The sequence below is a fragment of the Nuphar pumila genome, chromosome 4 (genome assembly GCF_984573655.1).
Source record: "Nuphar pumila chromosome 4, dmNupPumi1.hap1.1, whole genome shotgun sequence".
NCBI lineage: Eukaryota > Viridiplantae > Streptophyta > Magnoliopsida > Nymphaeales > Nymphaeaceae > Nuphar > Nuphar pumila.
This window is the reverse complement of record NC_143252.1, coordinates 132,374,335-132,401,165: the sequence shown is the minus strand read 5'-3', so window position 1 is coordinate 132,401,165 and position 26,831 is coordinate 132,374,335. Positions and strand designations below refer to the sequence as shown.

The 26,831-nt window shown below is 37.6% G+C and overlaps 1 protein-coding gene across 1 annotated transcript; it reads right to left on the bottom strand.

The window, feature by feature from the left end:
• Positions 1-26,831, bottom strand: LOC149841107 (protein CELLULOSE SYNTHASE INTERACTIVE 1-like). Its single transcript, XM_090004668.1, has 5 exons — positions 23,777-26,831; positions 21,102-23,649; positions 3,199-3,653; positions 573-689; positions 1-490 (listed from the first exon to the last, which is right to left on the bottom strand). The coding sequence occupies exons 1-5, from the start codon at positions 26,813-26,815 to the stop codon at positions 350-352; spliced, it is 6,300 nt and encodes a 2,099-aa protein (XP_089860794.1). The 5' UTR covers positions 26,816-26,831; the 3' UTR covers positions 1-349.

Here is a 26,831-nt window from a genome sequence, read left to right as displayed (position 1 = left end):
AAAAATCATTAACATATTATTAGTACAATAAGAAACAAGCTAGGCTTGTGATGTAGAGCACAAACAGGAACAAAGAATAGAATAAAAGAATAAGCGGATAATAATTTGGTACTGTCTGTTAGGACTCACAGGAGAGGAAACGCATGTACATCAAGGAATCACCCCACATTTATGTAACCAATCATGCTTTACAATTGTGATGAGGCCAAACACTAAACGGATGAAGTTCAGGAGAAATCCAAAACTGCAAAACCATCCTTCTTCCTCCTCTTTTCCCCTTCTGCCTTTCCTCATTTTTATCTCTCCTAAATTACAGTATATCACAGGATCACACAGCTCAGCAAACATGTCATTTGTTAGACCACTGGAACTCAATCTCTAGGTTCCGGTTTGGCCCGCTCTTGCTTTCGGGTAGTAGAGTGTACTCTCCAGCCACTGCTCCCAGCATAACGACCCGGTCAATCTGAACGGTGACCTTTCCAAATGAGCTCTGCCACAAGAGACCATATGTCAATATATGATATACACGGTTCAATTCACAGAATCTTGAGAGTTTGTGATCAGAATTTTACCTTTCCAAATTTGCTCTTATTTTTGCATGAGATGTGGAGTTTCTGTCCCTTTGGAGGACTGTCAAATGCCCAAGCAAAGCTTTCATCCCATTCAGGAGTAGCACCAGTGGACACAATCTGCAGAGAGTGGAAGCTGTAAGAAATAAGTATAATCAAGAAAATAAACAGTTAGTCTATTGAGAAATTGGATCGTCAGTTGGCACTAGAAAATGGACTTTTCAGAATTAAAGAAAACGCCAACAGTTTGCTAATAGCGAGTTCAATCACAAGGTGATAACATTTATGAATAAAAAATACCCTGGTTTGTGCTGGAATTGTGTGTTAGACAAGACCATGTCCATGCAATCTCAAAATGAACAAGTGATGGTCATGAAATAGCTAAAAGAAAGGTATACACACAGAAATAATGAGATATAACTTTTTAAATAATTTTGTCATTTGTGAAGATGAAATTCGATTATGTACTAGGAAAGATCCCTTCAAGACTTCAAGTACCAGGAATTTTACAGCCTGAAAGTTCTTGATCTCAAATTGAACTTATATACGAGGAATCACATATGGTAAAAAGGGTTACTCCTTTAATCTAAGGCAATTGGATCCTTTGCATATATAGTAATTTAGCGTTATTCAGTCCAGAACATACTAGTGCTCACATAAAAACCATACTTCCAGTCCAGCATGCCCTTCTTAACAAAAGTCGAACAGCACTCCTGTTGCTTTGTCAGAGACCTTTGGAAAAGAACATTGTTGATTGTTTTTGTGTTGGAAGGTCCAACCCTCGGTTTATCTTTACAAGTTACAACACATAACCTTACCTCAAAGGATAAAAAATCCTTTCTGTAGTGTTGATGAAAAAGTGCTGATAACATGTTTCTAAATGAGATGAAGGGGCTCTGCAGGATAGAAAGATGTTTTGCACGTTCCAGGTCAGAGTGCCCCTAAATTGGTGCATATGGCAATGGTTGTTTTTTGTTTTTTTCTTACCACATTATACAGTAGAAGCTATAGACTTTGCATGTTCTTCCGATCTTTTTTGGAGATTACAACTTCTAGGGATCTTGAATTTAGTAGAATGACCACTGATAGGCAATCACTACCGGTTTTAGAATTTTCCTTTATTTTCTCTTTGCTCTCTTTGAGAAGCAATGACTAATAATGTTTGGCAAAGTCTACTACCGAGTACATGAATCACCATATAGACTCTGACTTAAATGACTCGTAAGTCACAACTATTGTCAAGTTTATATATCTACACCTCCTCCATGAAAGGTGCCTAGTCAGTGCACATAGCGGCAGATGTTCATACCATATCAAGAAAGTCATAAATTGTGCCTGTTTTTCTCATCTTCCTTCTTCGAAGCCTAACCCATATAGATTTTCGAAGTTGGTGGACTACTAGCCATGAATATTTACCACCATCATTTCCAGTTTCCTTCGAGATTCTTTGATCTCTTGATGGACAATAGTGGTTGTGAAGTCTAATACCACAGAGGACTACAGGGTCATGGGACCATTGTACATACTGTTGGCCTCAAGTAGCCCAAGGGTACTATCAGGTTCATCTATACATATAGTTAACTGAGTACAATCCAAATTGCTGAGAGTTCAATGTTTTATAAGCAGAATGCATAATGAGGCTCATCATCACTAAATATGAAGAAGTTCCTAGCTCAATCTTCTTACCCTACCTATTTACACAAGACCAGCTTAACAACTCTTTGACCAACTATCATCCAACTAGATGACTCAACTCTTCACACTCTCAATGCTACAGGTAGCTCCTCTAGAATATAAGGAAGAGCAAAAGGGTGTGTTTGTCATGCTTGCTTCGTATTGGTTAATTTTTGAACTACACAATCAATTAATGAGAATAGACAAAATCTGTGGTTCATGTTTTCTTGTTTTCACATTTAATATATAATGAAAAATGTATTTTTTATGCTCAACATACACACGTTTTTTTGGGTAGGTAGTTTAGTTTATTTCTAAAAGTCTTGTAATTTCTAAAATGATAATTTTGTTACCATTGCGGTTGAAGGGAAAGTTTTATAGGACGACTATTAGGCCCGCTTTACTATATGGTACGGAATGTTGGGCTGCCAAGAGACATCATATTCAAAAAATGAGTGTAGCTGAGATGCGTATGCTGAGATGGATGTGTGGAAATACAATAAAAGATAAGATTCGGAACGAGGAGATACGTAAGAAGGTAGGCATTGCACCCATTGAAAATAAGATGAGAGAGAATCGTTTACGGTGGTTTGGACATATTCGACGAAGGCCTAATGATGCTCCAGTTAGAAGGATGGAGAAATGGGAAAATATATTAGTTAAAAGAGGTCGGGGTAGGCCTAGGAAGACATGGATGGAGGTGATAGGAAAGGATATGAATGCTTTGAACCTCACCGAGGACATGGCATTGGATAGAAATGAATGGAGGAGAAGGATTCATGTGGAAGACCCAGAATGATTTTCTTTGTTGGTTCATATCGCCGACCCCAATTGTTTTGGGATGAAGGCGTAGTAGTTGTTGTTGTTGTTGTTGATAATTTTGTTAACCAAAAGAAATATTTCTTCCATTAAAATGGTGGGCATTTCTCCAAGTTTTGATTACCTCAGTTCTCACCTTTGTTTGCCTAGGAGGAGTATTCCCAAGTGTAAGCTTGCAGTAGAGACTTGGGTTCCCAACTGACTGCTTCAGGTTGTTCCCACGTTTGATGATTACCATAAGTGTGCCAGGCAAACACTGCAGGAGGAGCTCAGCCTTCTCTTGAAAACGAGGGGGTCCAGACTGAATTAGGTATTGAAGCAAAGGGACTGCTTCTGCTGCAGCAACTGCTTGAGCTTTAGAGACTTCTGCTGGGCAGGCAGACCAGGCTTGTCTAAGTAGGAAAAGCGAATCCAACGCTGCTTCTTGTGTTGCTTCGGTGCCTGTTTTGAGGGCTGTCACCAGATGAGGGATACCCAAGGTAGCAGGCTCTGTAGCTCTCAGTCGTGGAAAGTTGCTTAATAGTGAATTAAGGGCTTTCAAGTATTCCTCACTTATGCTTCCAGTTGCCAACAAATCCTTTTCTACAGCAACTATAAATAAGAAAAAAAATGGAAATTTTAGAGCACAGAATAAACCCAAAACAACAAAACAAAACATTATATATATATATATATGTATGCATGTATGCACATCAAAGTGATTAAGAAGTGACTTAAATCGTGCCTGTTGCAGAATATATGTGACCTGCAGATGAAAATTTATTAAAGATGCATGCCATGTGGTAGAATATACTGCTATATTAATGTGCCAAAAGGGGGTCTCCCAATTTTAAGTTTTACACTGTAACTATCATATCTGGTTCTAATGCTGTGATATGGTATTCAACTACATGGATGCACATAAATGACCTACTTATCTTGAATGCAGATCTAAACCTTGACAACTCAGCAAGTTTCGTCACTGATAACAGAATTTGACAATCCAAGAGAATAGAGATCAATCAGACAATCAATAATTGCAGTGATGCATGCATGACACATTGGACGACACGAGGAACTAAAACACAAATAAGCATCTAAGAGGTGGCACATTCACTTATGAGGAGAGATAAAATCTAACAGCCTAACCATTTTGGTCAAATAAGATGGCACTATAAGGCAACTTGAGTTCAAAGTGGATTTTGACTAGTGTGTGTTAAATATATATATATATATATATATATATATATATATTCTCTTTCTTTAATTTTCTTATGTTTCCTTTTCTTTTGTTAACTAGAAATAGGAACTAGGGTTGGATTTTTACATTTTTATTTGTAATTGAACTAGTCAACACATGTTGACTAGTCAAACATAAGAGCCCTTGGGGTCCCAATGACTATTTTGAGCCATTGGGACTCCAACGGCTCTCTATGGAGTCCTCCTCCTTTGTGTATAAATATGGGGCAAAGCCCCAATATTATGTATGCTTCTTGCACGTAGGTTATTAATAAAATATTGTTTATTTTAGCCTCTTGTTCTTGTCCCTTGTGTGGGTTTTATGAGTGACCCCATTTGTGGCTTTTGGTGTGTACAAATTGGCATTGTGGTGGATCTTGTTGGAGGCTTTCATTTCTTTTCATGGTATCAGAGTAAGGTTTACTCTTCTTGTCTCTTGAGGATTGCGTATTGCCTCATTTTTCATGCTCATTGGAGAAAGAAAGATTTTTTTGGTGATTCAAGTGCTCATGTGATTGTGCAAGCGTGGTTCATGGTGGTGTGCTCGTGCTACTACTCTCTCCTTCTATGTCACAGAGATTCGGCTAACAGGGTGCCGCACCCGCGTCGACGCGGGTGCGTTGACTGCACCCAGGGTCATTTTGGTCCATTTTTTGGACTTTTTTTTTAAAATTTGCCCTATGAAATGGGCTGCGGAATTTAAAAAAAAAACTTGGGGGGGGGGGGGGGGGGGGGGGAGGGGGGCGCTGCCCCCTTATAACCCCCCACCAGGAGCGGCCCCCCTTGACCCCCCCGGACCCCCCTTCTCTCTCTCTCTATATATATATATTTACATTTTTTCCCCTCCCGCACCCAAGGTTTTTGAAAGTGCCGCACCCCTGCACTCGCACCCATGTGACATAGCTCTCCTTTCTCATTTATTATTTTTTTTTCCTTTCCCTCTACTTTGTAAGAATGGATGATAATAAGAAAGTCACCATCGTACCATGAAACTCAATAATACTAATTTTGTAATGTAGTTTTCAATAATGAAGCAATACATATAAGAAAAAGGATTATGAGGATTAATTTATGGTTCCAATCCGAAGACTAAACTAGTCATCATAAAGGTAAAGAACGAAAAAGAGGTGCCTCTTACGGATGGTGAGAAGACTAAGGCACTAGTCACTTGTGAGAAAAAATGAAAAGAGTGGAGAATGGGGCATGCAAAGGTCATGTCTTGGTTAATCAATAGCATAGATATTAAAAAGTGCTCTAGTCTTAAAAAAATTGAGCATGCCAATAAAGCTTGGGAATATCTTTTCTCAAACATAAATTTGAAGTCTTCTCATATTTTCAAATATTTCACAACTTGGTCAAAAATAAGTTTGAAAATGATATTTTTATTTTTGGCACAGATTAAAGGGATAATTTTTATCAAAGGAATTTAAAGAATATCTAAATTTGCATGGTATCACATATCAAAGAGCTTGTCGAAATGGTGGTCTTCCACAAATGCACAAAAACTCACAATGGGTGTCTATTGGAGACACTACAAGTATTGCCCACAAAAGGGTATAAATGAAAGAACACAATAAAAATAATAAATATTTATTTCTCATGAGAAATGCTTAAGAAGAATTGAATTACAAAGGAGGGGATCAGCCCTATTTATACAAGAAAGAAGATGAGTGGGAAGAGCTCTTCCTAAGAGTCGTTGGACCTAGTCCAACGACTCTATTTATAGTTGTTGGACTAGGTCCAACGACTATAATGTTAGTCAAGATCTAAGTAAATCTTGACTAACTAGTTCACATTGAACTAGATAAAAAAAGGAAAAAGAATAAAGAAAATAAAGAAAGTAAAAAATATAAATATATATTATATTATTATTATATTATATATATTACACATTTTGTATTTTTAACACTCTTCTTCAAACTTACGACACAATGAGAGAAAATTTGTTTAAGAGGAAATGATATCTAAGAGCAGCGAGAGGTTTGGTGAAGAAGTCCGTTAATTGATATACCGATGTAACATATGGGAGATCAATGATTCCATGTAGATATTCCTCTTTGACATAGTTATAGTTCATTTTAATGTGTTTGGTGTGTTCATGAAATGTTCGGTTGCTGGCAATATAGATCGCACTTTTGTTGTCATAGCACATGTGTGAAGCTTGTGTCACTTCAACTTCCATGTCAGCTAGCAGACGTCTGAGCCAAACTACTTCCATTGTTATGATGACCATGACTCGGTATTCAGCTTCGGTGGATGAGAGGGAGACCTTCTGTTGCTTTTTGCATCGTCACTAAATCAAGGATTTTTCTAAGAAAACACAAAAACCAGTGGTTGAGTGTCTGTTATTGGGATCACCTCCCCAGTCTGCATCAGTATAAGCAATTAAATCTAATGAAGATGAAACAGACAAGAAGAAGCTTCATGAAATGAAGGATTTAGGTATCTAATAATACGCAACACTGCTCCTATATGAACAAAAGTGGGAGCGTGTTGAAACTAGCTAGCTATATGTACAATGTGTGTTATATCAGGCCTAGTAATGGAGAGGTAGGAAAGTGCTCCAATAAGCTATTTGTAAGGAGTGAGATCATCAAGAGGCTCTCCATCATCGATTCTCATTTTGATGTTGACAACTTCTAGAGTGTCCCTTATCATCTGTAATTTTAGACCTGAAAACAATATCAAAATCAAATTTAGATTGAGATAATACATACTCACGAGGAGAATAAACAACTTCAATTCCTAAAAAATATCTCAATAAACCTAAATCAGTCATTTCAAAATGAGTTTTAAGAAGCTTTTTAATGTTTTTAACTTCCTGTTTGTCGCTTTCCATGATGATCATGTTATCCATATAGAGAAGAAGAACAATAATCCCTGCATCAAAATTCTTAATAAACAAAACAGTGTCAGTAAAACAAGATCGAAAACCAATATCAAGTATAATATGACTAAACCTGTCATACCAGACTTTTGGTGCCTGTTTAAGACCATAAAGAGCTTTTTCTAAATAAAGAGCTTTACCCTTAGGGATACTAATACCAGGTGGGGCTTCCATATAAACTTCTTTAACTAGATTTCCATTGAGAAAAGCATTTTTGACATCCATTTGAAATATGAGCAATTTTCTAATGGAGGCTAAAGCTATTAATGTCCTAACAGTGGTTATTTGGGAAACTGGAGCAAAAGTTTCTTCGTAATTGATACCATACTCTTGGGCATACCCCTTGGCCACTAACCTTGCTTTATAGCTTTCAAGAGTTCCACCACTCTTGGTTTTAACTTTGTAAATCCATCGACAACCTATAGGTTTCTTACCTAGAGGAATATCTTGAAGATTCCAAGTGTTAGCCTTTTCTAATGCTTCCAATTCTATCTTCGTGGCTTCTACCAATTCTGTATGGTTTTTAGCTTGTGAATAGGATGACGGTTCTACATATGATTGTATTAAGACAATAAATGCCTTATATGTGGGTGGAAAAGATTTATATGACACAAAAATTTCAGGAGGTCTAAAAATTCTAGATGAACTTCTAGTTTGTACATCGGAGTATTTTTCTAATGCACATGGAAGGTTAGCTTCTCTATGTCTTGAATATTGTAGACTAATGTCCCTATGAGTTTGCTCTTCATTATCAATATTATGTTCAGAATCAATAGTACCTTGATCATTGTCTGAATCATATTCATGATCACATTTATTAGATTTTGAAGTCAAATCTATCAAAAAAGAATATTAGGTTACTTCCTTGGGTTTTTTCAAATTTAAAGAAACTTTCTTTTTCCAAGAAGGATACATTTCTTGATATATACAATTTTTCATTTTGAAAATCAAAACACCTATTGCCTTTTTGGTTATCTGCATAACCTAAGAAGGCACAAATAATGTCACGGAGGGAGAGTTTATCATTCTTGTAGGTGAAAACAAAACATTTGCATCCAAAGACCCTTAATCTAGAGTAATCAGGAGATAGGTTTACAAGTTTCTCAATTGGGACTATGTTTTTCAAAGAAGAAGATGACATTCGATTAATGAGATAGGTAGTCGTTAGGGCAGCTTCTGCCCAAGACCCTTTGGGAACTTGATTTGCTATTAATAAAGTCCTAGTAGTTTCTATTATTAGAATATGGAACGGATATGGCTCCAGTAGAGGATCCATATCCGATACAACACATGCATGTTTTATATTTTAATGTAATATGTATTACTAATACAGGGCAGTTTCGTCTATGTAAAATATTGTAACCCTATTAAGCTTAATGATGTATTAGTGCAGTCATTAAGAAAAAAGAGAGTGGTTGTCGATTCTCCAAGAAGAGTCTGTTCTCTCTCCTCACTCCTTTATCGATTTCTTCACAAAATACATCAGCCCAAAGGCAGTTTTTTCATGGTATCAGAGCAGCAACATCTCTGGGCGTAAAAAGGATCTTCATCAGGGACGTGACAAGCCGAGTCCTTCTCCTCTTCATCAAGTCACTTTCATTAATTCTGTCTTTTTGTTTTTCTCCTTGAAAAGCCGAGTTCTTCTCCTCTTCTCTTCTTGTTTCACGCGAAAAGCCGATCTATCATTTTTTTTCTTCCTGTTTCACCAAAAGACGAGTTCTTATTTCACGTGACTTCTCCAAGTCACGTGAATCTGGTCTGGCAACTGCTTGTCACGCCTTCTCCTTCCTCATTCATTTTGCTTGCACGAGCTTCGCTATTTGTCTCACAAATCTTAATATATTCAAATCTGTTGTGTTGTGTGTCACCTCCTCCTTCCTGTTTCACGCGATCTCTCCTGGTCACGCTTTCTCCTTCCTCATTCATTTACAGATCTGAATATATTCAAATCTGTTGTGCGTCCTACACAGATCTGAAATAATATCTAAGATCAACTGTTCACGTCTTCCTTTCATTTCTGTCGAGTTCTTTTTTCTTTTTTTTTTAATCTTGTCGTGACATTGTTTGTTCTTTTTAAAAAAAAAAAAAATCTTTGTGCCGATTTCTGTTATAAATCATTTCTCTGTGTCGATTTTTATCATAAATCATAAAGTTGTGTCATTTTATGATAGCAGTCCAGTTTCAACCACTATTCTCTTTATGTCATAAAGCCATTTTTCTGTCATAAGTCTACAAATGGATACTTCAGCAAATTCTGGTCTTTCTTGCAATTTCCTGGGGCAACTCGTTTCGGAAAAGCTAAATACAAACAACTATTTGACTTAAAAAAGGCAGATTACCCCTTTTATTCAAAGTCAAAATCTTTCAGGTCACTTGGATGGCTCCACTCCAATGCCTCTGGAATTTATCACAACCGAAGCAAAAGAAGACGGAGGATTGCCAAACATCATTCGCAACCCTGCATTTGTTGCTTGGATGAAGCGCGATCAGGCCCTCATCGCATACATCACTTCCACATTATCGCAAGATGTATTGGTTTCTATTCCTGAAGATTGCACATCTAAAGTATTGTGGGAGACTCTAACTCAGACCTACTCTCAGATATCAGAGGCTAAGGTGTTGTTTCTCAAGCGTGAATTTCAGTTTTTAAAAAGGGGGGCAATGACCATTATTGAATTTTTAAACCAAGTCAAAATCATCATAGATCAATTAGCCATTGTTGGATATCCAGCATCAGATAAAGAAAATGTGCAGCAGACACTAAATGCCCTGGGATCAGAGTATCATATTCTTGTCACTTCTTTATTATGCTTGCCCATGTTGCCCAGTTTTGAGGAATTACGTGCTAAACTCTTCCAGTACGAGATGTCTTTGAAAAGCATGTCTAATGCTTCAACAGGGCAATCATCTACGCATGAGGTTCTTATCACAGGGATGTTTGCTGATCGTGCACGAGGAGGGCACGACAGAGGCAGGGGAGCCCAAATCCAGGGTGGACATGGGTTGCTACCTACACCAAATTTCACTGCCAACTTTTCAAAAAATGTTCCCACATGCTACCAGTGTAACAAACGAGGTCACATCAAAGCCAACTACTGGTTCAATCCACAAAATCGTAATAGAACACAAAACAATAGAAATGTTGCTACATCAGAAACTGCAGGTACATTTCGTGTCAGTGATGATGCTAAGGATCTTCTCTTATCTGCTATGGCCAACTTGAATCTGAAAGAGAATGATGATGAAATATGGTATGTAGACTTTGGGGCAACAACTCATGTCACTGGCAATGCAGGTAAGTTCTCTACTTTGACTCCTTATCTTGGTAAATCTAATATTGTAACTGTAGATGGGATTCACCACCCTATTTCAAATGTAGGCAATATCCCCATCCCTTTGTCCGAGTCTTCATCCATTTCTTTATCTAATGTTGTTCATGCACCAAACATTAAGAAAAATATTGTTTTTGTTTCTAAGCTTGTTGACTCTACCAATTCATCAGTGGAATTTACTCATATTTCTGTCTTTGTCAAGGATCTTCAAACGAAGGAGATGTTCACTAAAGGAGAGCGACGTGAAAACATGTATATCTTCAATGAAGATCCAGTCGCCAGTGTCCTAAAGCCCAAGTCCGATCATGTCTCTAAAAGCATTCTAAGTATATCAAAATGTAATAAGCCAGATCTTTGGCAATCCCGTCTTAGTCATTGTAGTCAAGTCTTTATTGAAAAATTAGTGTCCAATGGTTTCCTTTCAGAGTCTGTTTCACTTTCATTGAAAGACAAAGTGTGTCCCAATTGTCAGGTCTGCAAAAGTCATGTACTTTCTTTTCATCAAATAAATAAAAGAGCTTCCATGCTTTTTGAGATAATATGTTCCGATGTTTGGGGCCCAACCCCCAATCCTTTCTCTTCTGGAAGTAAATATTATGTATCCTTTATTGACAGTTTCTCTCGTTTTACCTGAATATTTTTTATGAAGCACAAATCAGAGGTTTTCCTTATTTTCCGTCACTTTCATGCCTACATTAAAACTCAATTCTCCCAAAATATTCAAACTCTCTAATGTGATAAAAATGTTGTTGACTCAAAATGGGTATATAAGATTAAATATAAACCGGATGGTAGCATTGAACGATACAAGGCACGTCTTGTTGCCAAAGGTTTTACTCAAGAATATGGTCAAGATTATGATGAGACATTTAGCCCAGTGGTGAAAATGGGAACAATTCATATTATTCTTGGCCTCGCAATTGAACATGGGTGGACCCTTAGTCAGCTTGATGTTAATCTACATGGAGCAACCTCAAGGTTATGCAGAGGGAGACCCAAAAGAATATGTATGCAAATTAACCAAAGCATTGTATGGTTTAAAGCAAGTCTCCAGGCGATGGTTTGAAAGCTTCTCCTTAGAGATTCAGAACCACGGTTTCTTTCGCTCCCAACTAGATCATTCTCTATTCATATACAGGGATGGAACCACTATGGTTTTCTTACTTATATATATTGATGATATCGTGATCGCTGGTAATGCTCCAGACCATATTCAACGAATTGAAGTTTTACTAAGTAAGCGGTTCAAGATGAAAGATTTTGGAGAACTGAGATATTTTCTTGGTGTAGAGGTGGACAAACAGGATGTAAAAATGTTATTGACTCAACACAAATACACTCTTGACCTTCTGGTCAAAGCAGGAATGACAGATTGCAAACGTCTGCCCACACCCAGTGTTATCAATCAAAAACCCAGTCATTGTGATGGTGAGTTATATCCTGATGCAGGCAAGTATCGCAGTTTAGTGGGCATGCTACAGTACCTCACTTTTACTAGACCAGACATTGTATATTCTGTAAATCAAGTATCTCAGTTCATGCATGAACTAAAAACTGGTCATATGGATGTCATCAAACGCATTCTTCGTTACTTAAAAGGCATGGTGGGTGATGGACTCACATATGTACAATTTTCATGGGGAACACCAAAACATGACATATTGGCCTATACAGATGCAGACTGGGCAGGGGACCCAGATGAGAGGAGGTCTATTTCAGGATACTATGTTTTTATTGGAGGAAATCTTGTTTCATGGAATAGCAGAAAACAGAAGGCTGTGGCGAGATCTAGCACAGAGGGAGAGTATAGATCTATGGCAGCCACCACAATAGAAGTGACCTAGATTAGGCATTTACTTACAGAGATGGGAGAGAATATCTCAAGTTCGACTCTTACGTGTGATAATAGAAGTGCTATACAAATTGCGTTCAATCCTGTTCATCACAATCGAACTAAGCATATTGAGATTGACCAACATTTCATCAGACAAAGAAATTGAACCGATTTATGTGTCTTCAGAAGACCAAGTCGCTGATATGTTCACAAAAGGTCTCATAAGTAACTGTTTTTGGTATCTGAAGAACAAGTTATACATGGTTCACTCCCATGCGCAACTTGAGGGAGGGTATTAAAATATGGAACAAATATGGATCCAGTAGAGGATCCATATCCGATACAACACATGCATGTTTTGTATTTTAATGTAATATGTATTAGTAATACAGGGCAGTTTCATCCATGTAAAATATTGTAACCCTATTAAGCTTAATGATGTATTAGTGCAGTCATTAAGAAAAAAGAGAGTGGCTGCCGATTCCCCAAGAAGAGTTTGTTCTCTCTCCTCACTCCTTTATTAATTTCTTCACAAAATACGCCAGCCCAGAGGCAGTTTTTTTAAGGCCATTTTGTTGTGGTGTGTGTAGACAAGATCTTTGATGTGTGCTGCCATGTAAATTAAGATAGTCTTTAAATTCTTTGGACATAAATTCTCCCCCTGAATCAGTGCGAAAAATGGAAATATCATTTTAAAATTTATTTTTAGCCATTTTGTGAAATGTTTGAAAGTGTGAAAAAACCTCAGATTTATGCTTAAAAAAATAAATCTAAGTATGCCTAGAAAAGTCATCGATAAAAATTACATAATATGCATATCCACTTTTCGATATGACTAGTGCAGGACCCCAAACATCTGAATCTATTAACTCAAGTGGTCTATAAGAAACAAAAGTTTTATGATGAAATGATAATCTTTTTATTTTTCCAATAATACAATCTTTATAAGTAAAACTTTTAAAATTACAAAATTTTCCTAAACTTGGAAAATATTGGATTTTAGACATATGAGGGCAAAGTCTTTTGTGCTATAGATCTAACTCTAGTTTCTAAATATTATAACAGAAAATATTCTTGGGCAATTCCAAAAAATCCATATAATAGAGTCCTTCTCTATGGCCTTCCCCAATCAGCTCCTCTGACTCGCGATCCTTTACCCAACAACCATGAGAAGAGAATGAGATATTATACCCGTAATAAGATATTTAAGAAACAAATAAAAGATTTAGATTTAATTTAGGAATATATCCAACTTTTGGAATAAAGATTTTTTTGGATTTTTGAAGATTTTCAAAATTTCTTATTCCTTTAATTTCAAGAGATATACCTTCGATTGTGAAATTTTTTGACACACTTGAGTTATTGTTAAGACATCTAAGACAAACTACTGATATTTAGGGTCATATGAAAAGAAACACCAGAGTCAATAAGCCAAGGAAAGTTACCTAGATTGGAGAAGGATAAAACAACTGCTCCGATTAAATCAATTTTAAAGCAATATTTCTATACTTAGGTCCGATTCCGGGGGAGAAAATTTATCCAATGATTTTCAAAGCTATTTAAAATAAAATGAAATTTGTCATAAAAAATCTTGTCCTCGGACCCCCCAGCAAAATGGGTTTGTGAAAGAAAACATAGACATATTATGAAAACTACTAGGACTTTGCTTAATTTTAAGGATATTCCAAAAAACTTTTGGCCCGAGGTTATTCTTACCTCCACTTATTTGATAAATAAGATGCCATCATCCTCGTTACAAAATACCTCCCCTTATGAAAAGTTATTTCAAACATCCCCGGACTTCAAAAGATTGCAGATTTTTTATTGTTATGTTCATTTACACAAAAGAGACAAATTATCTCTAAAGGCCATTGAATATGCTTTCATTAGATATAGAGAAAATTAAAAGGTTATAGATGTTTTGATTTGAAGCACAACAAGCTTTATGTTTCTAAAGATATGACCTTAGAAAATGAAAATGGATTTGATAATAATAATAATAATAATAATAAAGAGGAAGTAGATTATTCTTTTTTATTTGATTTATTGCCTAGAAAAAATGATTCTTCTAGTGTTGATAATGAAATGTTACTAAGTAATGATAATGATCAAACCAATGACGAGAATGATGAACCATCATTAAGTAATGAAAATAATAGTGATATTGCTGAAGTACCCTCTAAAGAGATTCAAGTTTACACCCGGTGAGATCAAAGTCACCCTCCTAATACCCTAGAAAAATATTCACATGACTCTTGTAGAAGAAACCTCTCTTAGGAGATCTAGTCATATCGCCATCCTACCTAATAGGTTTGTGTCCTATGAATCTCTATCACCTAAATATAGAGCTTGCATAATAGCAATTCATTTGTATCATGAGCCAACACATTACAATGAAGCAAAAACCTTTCCTCATTGGATTAAAGCTATGAACTTAGAACTAGATGCCCTTAAAAATGCCAAAACATGGGAAATTATTTCTTTTTCCTTAGGAAAGAAAGCAATAGGTTGTAGATAGGTATATAAGATGAAAACCAAGAGTAACAGATCATTAGAAAGATATAAAGCTAGGTTAGTAGCCAAAGGGTATTTTCAGGAATATGAGATTACAACAACAACTACGCCTTCATCCCAAAACAATTGGGGTCGGCGATATGAACCAAAAAAGAAAATCATTCTGGGTCTTCCACATGAATCCTTCTCCTCCAATCATTTCTATCCAATGCCATGTCCTCGGTGAGGTTCAAAGCATTCATATCCTTTCCTATCATCTCCATCCAAGTCTTCCTAGAGCTACCCCGACCTCTTTTAACTAATATATTTTCCCATTTCTCCATCCTTTTAACTGGAGCATCATTAGGCCTTCGTCGAATATGTCCAAACCACCGTAAATGATTATCTCTCATCTTACTTTCAATGGGTACAACGCCTACCTTCTTACGTATCTCCTCATTCTGAATCTTATCTTTTATTGTATTTCCACACATCCATCTAAGCATACGCATCTCAGCTACACTTATTTTTTGAATATGATGTCTCTTGGCAGCCCAACATTCCGTACCATATAGTAAAGCGAGCCTAATAGTCGTTCTATAAAACTTTCCCTTCAACCACAATGGCATTCTACGATCGCACAACACTCCAGTTGCACTTTTCCATTTCATCCACCCAACCTTTATGCTATGATTTACATCTCCATCAATTTCTCCATACTTTTGAATGATAGATCCCAAATATTTGAAACAATCATCCACCGGTATTTCTTGCTCACCAAGCTTCACTACACTCCCATCACTACTTCGTTGCTTACTAAACCGACATTCCATATATTCTGTCTTACTCTTACTCAACTTAAAACCTCTTGCTTCCAATGTCTGTCTCTATAATTCTAACTTAGCATTAACCCCAACTCTAGACTTATCAATCAAAACAATATCATCAACAAACAACATACACCACGACACATTTTCTTGAATTCATCTTGTAAGCTCATCCATCACTATAGCAAATAGAAAAGGGCTTAAAGCAAATCCTTGATGTAACTCAACCGTTATAGGAAAATTGGTTGTCACCCCTCCACAAGTGCGGACATTGGTTACTACTCCTTCATACATATCTTTAATTATACTAATGTACTTGAGAGAAACACCTTTCTTCATCATTGTCCACCAGAGAACGTCCCTAGGTACTCTATCATATGCCTTCTCCAAATCAATAAAAACCATATGCAAATCTTTGTTCCTCTCTCTATATCTCTCAATAAGTTGTCTAAAAAGATGTATAGCTTCCATAGTTGATCTTCCAGGCATAAAACCAAATTGATTCTCCGATATCATGACAACCTTTCTCAACCTAGACTCAATCACCCTCTCCCAAAGTTTCATAGTATGACTCATGAGTTTTATACCACGATAGTTTGTGCAATCTTGTATATCACCCTTATTCTTATATAAAGGCACCAAAGTACTCTTCCTCCACTCATTAGGCATCTTATTTGTTCGCCAAATCTTGTTAAAAAGATTTGTCAACCATTCTAAACTTTCTCTTCCAAGCATTTCCAAGCCTCGATAGGTATACCATCTGGGCCAACTGCCCTTCTTGATTTCATTTTCTTCAAAGCCTCTGCAATTTTTTTCTTTTGAATCTTGCACATGAAGTCACGATTCATCTCATGAAAAGGAATAAAGAAGTCTCCAAGATCCTGAGCATGACTTCCATTAAATAGCTTATCAAAATAATCTTTCTATCTCTCCTTAATCTCCTCATCTTTGACTAAAACCCTTTGCATTTCATCTTTTATACATTTAACCATACCCAGATCCCTCGATTTCCTATCTCTCATCTTTGCAAGCCTATAAATATCCTTCTCGCCCTCTTTGGTATCCAACTTGTCATAAACCTCCTTATATACCTTATCCCTCGCGTTTCGAACTACTTTTTTAGCTTCCTTCTTTGCTATCATATACTTCTCCAAATTCTCATTATCACGACTCTTACTTAGATTTTTATAACACTCTCTTTTAACCTTAATAGCTAATTTGACATCCTCGTTCCACCATGATGTATCCTTACCTAGCGGTGCACCGCCTTTAGACTCACCCAATACCTCCTTAGCCACCTTTCTCATGCCACCCGCTATCTTATTCCACATTGATTCTGAATCATCCTCGAGACACCAATCAACTTCCTTAACTACCTGCTCTACAAACATTCCTTGTTTAGCTCTTTCAGTGCCCACCACTTAATTCTAGGATCTATCTTATGTCTATCCCTTTTGCGGCATTGTCTAATTCTAAGATCTAAAATTAAGACTCTATGTTGTGTAGCTACACTTTCTCCCGGTATAACCTTACAATCGATGCAACAACCCCTATCTCTCTTTCTAAGTAGGAAAAAATCTATCTAACTCGTATTAATCCCACTTTTAAATGTTACTAGGTGAGACTCCCTCTTCCTAAACCAAGTGTTTGCTAAGATCATATCATAGGACAAACCAAAATCTAAAATCCTTTCTCCACTTTCGTTTCTTTCTCCTATACCATAGCCTCCATGGATACTCTCAAATCCATCCCTACTAATGCCTACATGTCCATTAAGGTCACCGCCGATGAAAAGCTTTTCTCCATAAGATATCCCTTGTACTACTCCATCTAAATCTTCCCACAATTGACGCTTAATGGAATCATTTAAACCTACTTGAGGTGCATAAACACTAATAATATTAATAATATCCGTACCTAATACTAATTTAATAAGTAAAATCCTATCACCCTTCCTACGGACCTCAATTACATTATCTATAAACTCACGACTCATAACAATCCCTACTCTATTTCTATTCCTATTTATTCTTGTATACCAAATCTTATATCCCCAAGGTTCTATCACTTTTGCTTTCTCATCTACCCATTTGGTCTCTTGTAGACATAAAATATCAATCTTTCTCCTACACATAACATCTACTAACTCTACCAACTTACCAGTTAAAGACCCTATGTTCCAAGTGGCTAACCTAATTTTATGGTCTTGGACTAACTTCTTTACCCCCACTCGTCCAACAAAGTGAGGGAACCCTTGCCTATTTGACACCACACCCGAGTGCCGGTGTGACGCGTCGCTTCTGGGCGACGACCTAGCAACCCTTGCCCATTTATCACTGCCTCCGGGCCTATAGAGTACAACGCGTCGCTCAGTAGGGAACGCCCCAATGAAATTCTCATATTGGTTCATATTCATAGGGTGTGACTAAGTTTTTATGTTGGCTGTCACTGGCCTACCGCAACCCTCCTCCTTTATCCGGGCTTGGGACCGACAATATATAACTAAACAGTTATACACAGACGGAGTTAGGAATATGAGATTGATTATTAATAAACATTTGCCCCTATAGCTAGGATGATCAATGTTAAGATCCTCATAATTGTATCTTATATCAAAAAGTGACCCATATATCAACTTGATGTCAAGAATGCTTTTTTAAATGAAGAAGTTTACATGGATCATACGTTGAGATTCAATATTGAAAATGATAAAATACTAAGACTGAGAAAGGCCTTGTATGGTCTTAAATAGGCTCCAAAGGCCTGGTATGATAAGTTTAGTAATGTAATAACTCATTTGAGTTTTTTCTCTTGTTATACTGACACTGCTCTCTTTGTTAAAAGTACATGTACTAATGTTGTTATCCTTCTGCTTTACGTAGATGACATGATCATAACTGAGAATGATAAATAGGGAGTAAGGAATGTTAAATCTATTTTAAAAGAGAATTTTGATATATCTGACTTGGGTTTTCATAGATATTTTTTAGGTATTGAGGTTGCACTCTCCTAGAGAATATATTTTGTCTTAGATAAAGCTTGTTGTTGATATATGTGCCAGGTCTGGGATAGCTGATGACAAGAAAGCGAAGACTCTAAAGGTGGTCAATGCAAAGTTAAGACTTGAAGATAAGACTCTTCTCGAAGACCCACGTATTATAGACAAGTTATTAGATCTATTACTTATCAATCACCAGACCTGATATAGCCCATGCCATTCACTCTATCGACCAGTTCTAGCATGCTCTAACTACTATTCATGAGTGTTGCCTTAAGAATTGTCAGATATATTAAGAAGTCTATAAATAAAAGGCTTTTCTTATCCTCATCTTCGTCCTTAGATTTTCTTGCTTATACTGATGCTGATTGAGAAAGGAATCCGAATGAGAGAGTCTCAACCATTGGTTTCTGTGTTTTTTTAGGAGTCTCATTAATTTCGTGGAGATACAATAAGCAACAAAAAGTTTTCCTATCATCTACCGAAGTTGAGTATAGAGCAATGACCACGACAACCATGGAGCTTTTTTGGTTGAGAAATCTTCTTAAGATATTGGTATTGTCATCTCTAAACCTTTGAAGATGTGTTGCGATAACAAAAGTGCAATCTACATTGTCAGCAACCACACCTTCCATGAGCACACCAAACACATAGAGATGGACTGCCACTATGTTTGTGATGAATTCTTGAGAAAAATTATTGAGTTGTCATATGTCACATCAAAATTTCAGCTTGCAAACTTCTTTACGAAAACTCTTCGTGCACCTAGTTTTTTGTTCTTTCTCAACAAACTTTCGGTAATCACACCGTAAGTTTGAGGGGGGGGGGGTGTTAAAATATATGTAATATATATATATATATATATATATATATTAATATATATGTATTGTTTTATATGATTGTAATAGGAAATACCCCTCAAGGATATTTTGGTAATTTCTTAGTCATGTAATAGATTGTGCTAATTAGGGGCACAATAGACTTTTGTATTTATTATTTTTTTAACTTTTTGTATTTTATTTTTTGGTTGAGGGCATTTTTGGCAAATGCCAATAGAGTCATTGGGATCTCCCCCAACGACTCTATTTTTAGTTGTTGGGGAGCTCCCAACGGCTCTAAGAGCCTCTCTTTTGTGTATATATAGAGGGCTTTCCCTCTTGTATTCCTAAATGTTTTCTCAAAAATATTTCCCTTCAATAATACTTATTTTTTACTTGTGTTCTTGCCCTTTGTGGCCTTGTGTTTGTGATCTTGTACTTGACCCATAAGTGGTCTTTGTGTGTGCAAACTTTTATGTGTTATAACAGCCCATAAGAGGCATCTTTATTTGTTATTTTGTATTTCATTACAACAATCCCATAGGCAGTGGAATCAGGTGCAATATTTATGGATGAAGGAAAAATTGTGATCTTCATGATAGATATAGTTTAGAAATATGCAAGAGGAACATAAGATACTTCACTTAATTTTTTTGAAAATTCCTACTTATATGTATTATTTCCAAGCACAACTACTTCTGGAACATTAAGGATATCAACCATCATTGTTCTTGGAACTAATATACTGCAAATCAATGATCATGCCGCCGCACATGGGGTGAAATCTATTAATCATGTTGGCAAGAGTATATTTTGTAATTTAAGTTGTTCTCTTCATTAATGGAAAAATTATAATATCTCATTAAGACTGTTTGTGATATACACTAATCAGTTTCAAAATATGAATACAATACTAATTTGGCGAGAATCTCACATCCTTCTCTAACCATAAAGTGCCTCAGGTTGAATCCCAAAATAAATGACTCCCAAGCTAGCATTGAAGTAGTCATGTGGCCCCTGCCCTTCCCAAAAAGACTATGACCTTTATCTTTGCACAACCTCACCTAATGATAGATGAGAAATAGTTCTTAATCCATGAAGTGTCCAGGATCATTAGCCATCCATGGTGGTATTAGTTCACTATTACATCCAAAACTGCGTTAAGGAAAGCATAATTTTCTTGATCATCCATTCTACATAATGACAGAGTGGCATTGGTAATATTTTCTCAACATTTGTTATTTGAACCTAGAAAACTGTTATTGTTCAGATTTTAGGAAAAAACCCTAACATAAATAGACACATTTTCATTGTATCTTTTCAATGTTATGCTAAGAATGAAACAGTCATGATTCATTAAAAATAACATTGACAATTAGTAGCAAAATTACTAATATAAGAATATGAAATAACAAGATGAAGATAACATGATATATTATTCCAGATCTGAAAGCAGCACAAAATCTGAAATTTGATTGGACAATAGCCAAATCTACTTCAAGGAGAACTATTAGTCTACCATCTATATCAAGAAAAATATATTGCCCATGAATTAGATACAAACAATGTAGGAAATTGAAGCACAAAAGAAAAACACCACACTCATACACCAAGAGGATCACAAAATCTTACCAGTTAAAGCTCCAACGGTTTCACTAGAAGCATACTCTTGGATTGTATTATTAGAAAAGAGAAGCTTAATGAAAGTTGCCGCCTGAACAGATGTGTCTGGATTACTTGAACCAATGATGTCAAGCACAATTTGAACCCCACCTGCTTCAGCAACAGCCCTTTTATTTGAACGGCTGTACATCACAAGATTTTGCAAAGCGCATATAGCTACCACTTTCATTTCTTCTGTAGGTTGATCTTCAAGCAGATTTACTAGGGCACGACAAGCTGAAACAGCATCTGTTGTATGAGCAAGACCTTCATTCTGGAAAAGATCACCAAGAGCAAGAGCTACTAACAGCCTTGCCTGCTGAGTTTGAGTTTGTGGATCAAGAAGATAATGGGATAGTGGTGAAATTGCAGACTTTACAGCCTTTGTTTCTCTTATCTTCACATTGTTCACCAAAGCTTCCATCAGTCTTGCTGCTGTTTCCTCACATTGATGGGACCTGAGAAGATCCAAAAGTGCATCTATAGCACCACTTTCTGCCATTGCTTCAGCAATAGTTGTGTCATCACTTTCCAACACCAATAAAGCATTCAATGCACCAACAACAGTTGTTTCTGTACCTGAGCAAAGCATCCTCACTAGAACTGCAACTGGCACCTCCAGGTAAAATTCAGAACTAAATTGCAAAATACTTGACAAAACAGATGCTGCAGATTCCCATAAGGCATGGGGCAACGGAGGATCTGCCTGCAGTATAACTTTTGATAGTTCATTGACTCCACCTTCTTTTGCAATTGCATTTGGCCAAGTCAGGGAAATGTTCACAAGAACCTTGATAGCTCTCTGCTGCAGAATGGGCACGCCAGATCCAAGAACTTGAATCAGAGGCCCAACTGCTTGCTGTGTTATGGAATCCTTCTGCAGATGTTCTTCCAATAGCAAATGAGAAAGAAGTTCAGCTGCCAGCTGTTGTACCACCTGGGAAGTTGAACCTAGTAGCAATGCAATGAGTGGCTCAATGGATTGATGAGGTGTAAGCTTATAATTAGCTCGACATTGAGGATGCTCCAAAATATTCACAAGAACCTGCAAAGCACTTTGCTGTCCCTCAGGGCTAAAGTCTGACCGTGTTAACAATGAAAAAAGAGGCTCCACCACTTTTGCAGCAGACGAGCCCTTTGCAATGGTTGCATTGTTTGTTAGTATATGAAGAAGTTCTGCAAATACGGTACATAGGAAATCAGGTGCTTCAGAAAGGATATCAAGTACACTCTCAATAACTCTAGCTTTCACCATGTCTATCTTACAAGAAGGTCTGTCTTTTCCTAATTTCACAAGAGCTTTTGTCACAGCTTCATGAAGTGTGTAGTTACTATCGAAGAGAAGTCCAACAAGAGGAATCACGGCCCCATGAGCAGCAACAAGCTCTGCTAGTTGTTCATCATCCAGTAGCTTATCTAGGGCTCGGACTACTGCATGCTGAGCAGGACTGAACTCAGCAAGAAGGAGAGATACCAGTGGTTCCACACAGCGAGCTGCAGCCAAGGTAGATCGAATTCTTGTGTTGCCAAAAAGGACACAGCATAGCTCAGCAGCATCTCCTTTGAGATCCATTGAACAATTTGAGGAAAGAATCCGACAAAGAACATCAATGGAATTCATTTCAACATCTGCAACAGCTAACGCTCTAGATGGATTTTCATGCAAAAGCCTTACCAATGCAGCAATAGCAGCATGTTGTTCCCTTCCTGAGCCAGTGTTAAGTATCTCAACAAGTGGTTGGACAGCTTGCCGAGCAGTTTCTCCAGTTATGATATGATCTGATGCAAAGAGGCTTTCCAAGGCTTTAGCAGCACTATATCTAGAACCTCTTGCACCAAGGCGCAATACAGCCATAAGCTGATTAACAGCACCAAACACCGACTCATGTCTCCTTATTTCTGAGTTGCTAAATAAAATTCCCAGTAAATCAGTTGCTGCTGCTTCAGTTGCATCTTGTGGGCCAAGTGAAAGATACTTTGTCAATCCCTCTATTGCCCCAGCTTCTACCATCGCCAGCTTGTTTGCAGGACTATCCCTTGCCAGCTGAGTCAAAAGACCAAGTGCTAGAAAAGGTGCACCAGGCCTATCTGGGATTGGTTTGAGCAGATCAACCAGAAATGGTATTGCTTTCCGGGAAGTTGCACCATTTCTTATATCATTAACTCTGAAAAGCCTCTCTAGAGCAACTTGGTCTGGATAGCACCCCAATGAGAACTCTTCCGACAGTGCCAATAAATCACATATATCAGCATCAGCAGAACCAAGTAATGATATCAGCCCAGTGGCTGCACCTGAATTGGCAACTGCAAGCAGGGTCCCTCTGCTACCATTGCAAATAAGACTGGCCAATGCTTGGGCAGCAAAGTATCTATTTGCTGACTCCTCCAATTTGAGCAAGTTTGCTAGTACAGGGATAGACCGCATAGTTACATTTGCTCGTATTATATCTCTGTCTTGAAAAAGAATTGCAAGCAGAAGAGCGCAAACCCATGTACTTTGATCTTCTTTGCAATCATTCTGTGCAATTATGTCCACATGATTAAGGCATTTCAATAAAATATGAACTGTTCGCAAATTTTCATCAAAACCTTCAAAATTGTTAAGATGTAAAAGTTATAATTACAACATTTTGTGTATAATGTACCTGTGTAGCTTGTTGTAAATACCGTGAAATTGTCTCAGTGAGAATTTCTATTGCTCCAGCCTCCATAATGGCTGCTTTTCTTTCGCTGTCATGACATGCGAGGACAGAGAGTAGCCATATGGGTGCAGTGCCACCTAAAATCACAACTTTTGCATCTGCTTGATGATTTCTGCTTTGCATTTCTTTTTCCTTATTATTAATGCAAAACAAAGAAGTTATTTCATTTTCATCATGACTTAATGATGAATTCATACAACCCAAAGTAAGCATTTGAACAAGTGACTGAACAAGATTTGTGCATAGATTTGTTTCATTAAGGACCTCAACAGCTATCTGGTGATTTTCTTTTGCAGCACAAATAAGAAGTGCAGTACCACCTACTTTGACTTCCATGTTGGTTGAACCAATAACCCGCCTTGCAATGGACTCAATGCACCCAGAAGTACTAGCGATTTTCTTACCAAGGAAAACAGGTTGATCTCTGCACAGCCTACATAAGATTTCTATAGCTTTCTCCTGTAAATAAGAAGTTCCCTCAGCTAGACATAAGACTAGAGGACCTATGGTGTCGGGAAATTCAGCAAGAACAGTCCATGCTGGCTTGCTGTGTCCACTGCTTCTTGACAATAAAGCAAGTGCATGAAGTGCCTCTGATGTAGCAGCAGAATCAATGGTAGCAGATTCAAGTAGAGAAATTAGAGCAAGCACAGTTCCAGCATGGTATACAACCTCAGACAATTCATCACTGATTGAGCGACATTCAAGTAGATGCACAATAGCAGCAGCAGCATGAGTTTTCCCATCGAGGGTACCATCACGTAGTACTCTTGTAACAGGTGCAATTATATCTCCAGCACTAGCCTGCTCAGAAATGCCACTATCAAGAAGAATATTAGAAAGAGCCCTTGTTGCTTGCTCTGCAACTTCCAGAACAGACGAGTTAGCAAGTGAAACCAAAGGATCAAGCACATCCCTAGAAACAGCAGCCACTTCTCTGTTTTGTTCTATTGACCAAAAAATTGCAGCAAGGCAACGTGCTGACTCAACCAAGATTTGTTCAGATTCCACACTAAGCATCTTCATAGTTGACCAAAGAGTTTTGACGGCAATGTTAGTTTCTCGCAAGTCTTTCCTGCAATCAAAGAGTGCAGCGAGAACTGATGCTGACTTAGCTTGAGTTTCTTCTTTAGTAGAGCTCAAGATCCTTATGATTGTCTCAATTGAATCACTAGCAGCACTCCCTTCATGCAATATATCATTCAAAGGTGCAACAGAAAGAAGACCACAAAGTGCATCCAACACCTGAACCTTTGATTCAGGTAAATCACTGGTAAGCATTGCAGTTAGTTGACTAATGGTCCCTGTATCAGATTTATGTATTAGATGTTTCAAAGTCTTTGCAGCAATATCTTTACCATTATAACTGCCGTTTTTTAACAGCCAGAGCAAAGCAGGAACTGCATCTGCACTTTCAACACAAGCACGGATATCCTCACTGTGATTGCACAGGTTTGCAAGAATTGTAGCTGAATCTTCCTTGGCTTTTACAGATCCTATTTCAAGAATCTGCACAAGTGGAGGTATACCTCCAGCAGCTGTGATAGCCCATTTACTTTCATCATTTTCATTTGATAGAAGGCAAAGTAATGCCACTGCACATTCCTGCTGCTGCTCTGATGATAGTCCAAGAAGAGAAATTAGCAGATGTACACCCTCACGACCTTGCAGTGCATTCCATAAACTGCCTTGATTATTGCAAAGTATCATCAATGATCTTATCAACTCATTCTGGACCTCATTGGTTGCCATGGTTATTAAACCAACAAGCAATCTTTTTGCATGTGAATTTATTAACTTTTTTGATGACATTGTATTACCATACAAGCTGGCCAGTGCTTCTATTGTGCATTCCTGCACAAGAAAAGGCAGTCGAGGTTTAAACTGCTTAATCAATACTTGCTCAGTGATGACAGGATCGGACGGCCTAACAATTTCTGCTTTGCTATCATAGATCATAAGGGCTGAAGCTAATGCTCCTATTGTGTCAGAAATTTGTGTAGATGATGTGCAAGAATCAAGACTTTCACCAAGACTTGATATTACAGAAGACAAGCCACCTGATATATTTGCCAGAGCACACATTGAGTTTTCCTGCAATGCTTGTGCACACTCTCCCTGCATAAATTCCTTGGAAGGTGCTATTGTGGCATTTATTAGAGCAGAAATGCCATTACAACCAGCTATCTCTTTTCTTGATTCTTTACACTGAGAAGATAGAGCTTTTAGAGCTCCTGCTGCTTCAGCTCTTACAGATGGTTCATTGCCAGGAGCTAGTAATTTGAGAAGTTGCTTAGTAGCGTGAGCATTCAATACTTCTACACAAACATATGCCTTTTCCATCATCATGTATGCCAGAAGAAAACACACATTTGCTTGAGTAGTTGATTGCCCAGTTGTAAGCAATTTCACAAGAATATCTACTCCTCCTGCTTCTATGGCAGCAGACCAGAACCCCTCGGTGCTGCAAGACAGATTTCTTAGAGCACCAGTGAGCAGGCTATCTACCAAGTTCCCAGCATTAATCCCAATCTTCAGCTGCTCCCACAGGACAGGAATCACTCCTTCTGTTGAGAATATTTTTGATCCAACATGATCCTTCACTCCACCCTGAGAAACTGCATATATAGTTTTAGCAGCTGCAACTTGGCCTTCCACAGAATTAGATTTGAGCAGGCCAAGCAATGGAGGGATGCAACCGCCAAGTAATACTTTTACTCTCAATTCGTCCTCCTTGCAAAGTGATCCTAAAACAGTGGCAGCTTGTATCTTTACTCCTAATGATCCTGATCTAAGAAGGGATACCAATATTGGAACTGCCTGTGAGTGTGATCCAACAGCACTGAAAGCATTATCACGAGTACCAATGAGATCCAACAATTGCTTCAATGAGTTCTCTTTCTCTTGTGCAGAGGAGATGTTTCTCCGCAACAGCTCAATGCATTGTGCCACAGTTGCTAAGGTACCATCTGGATCCTCCATGCTACTACTGCGGTCC

What these genes read in the sequence shown, in the direction of transcription:
- LOC149841107 (XM_090004668.1), bottom strand. Translation starts at nt 26,815, where the DNA reads ATGGAGGATCCAGATGGTACCTTAGCAACTGTGGCACAATGCATTGAG. An exon ending in CTCCTCCTAGGCAAACAAAG is followed by an intron (nt 690 to 3,198) that starts GTGAGAACTGAG and finishes CACTCTCTGCAG; the next exon opens with ATTGTGTCCACTGGTGCTAC. An exon ending in ATAAGAGCAAATTTGGAAAG is followed by an intron (nt 491 to 572) that starts GTAAAATTCTGA and finishes CTCTTGTGGCAG; the next exon opens with AGCTCATTTGGAAAGGTCAC.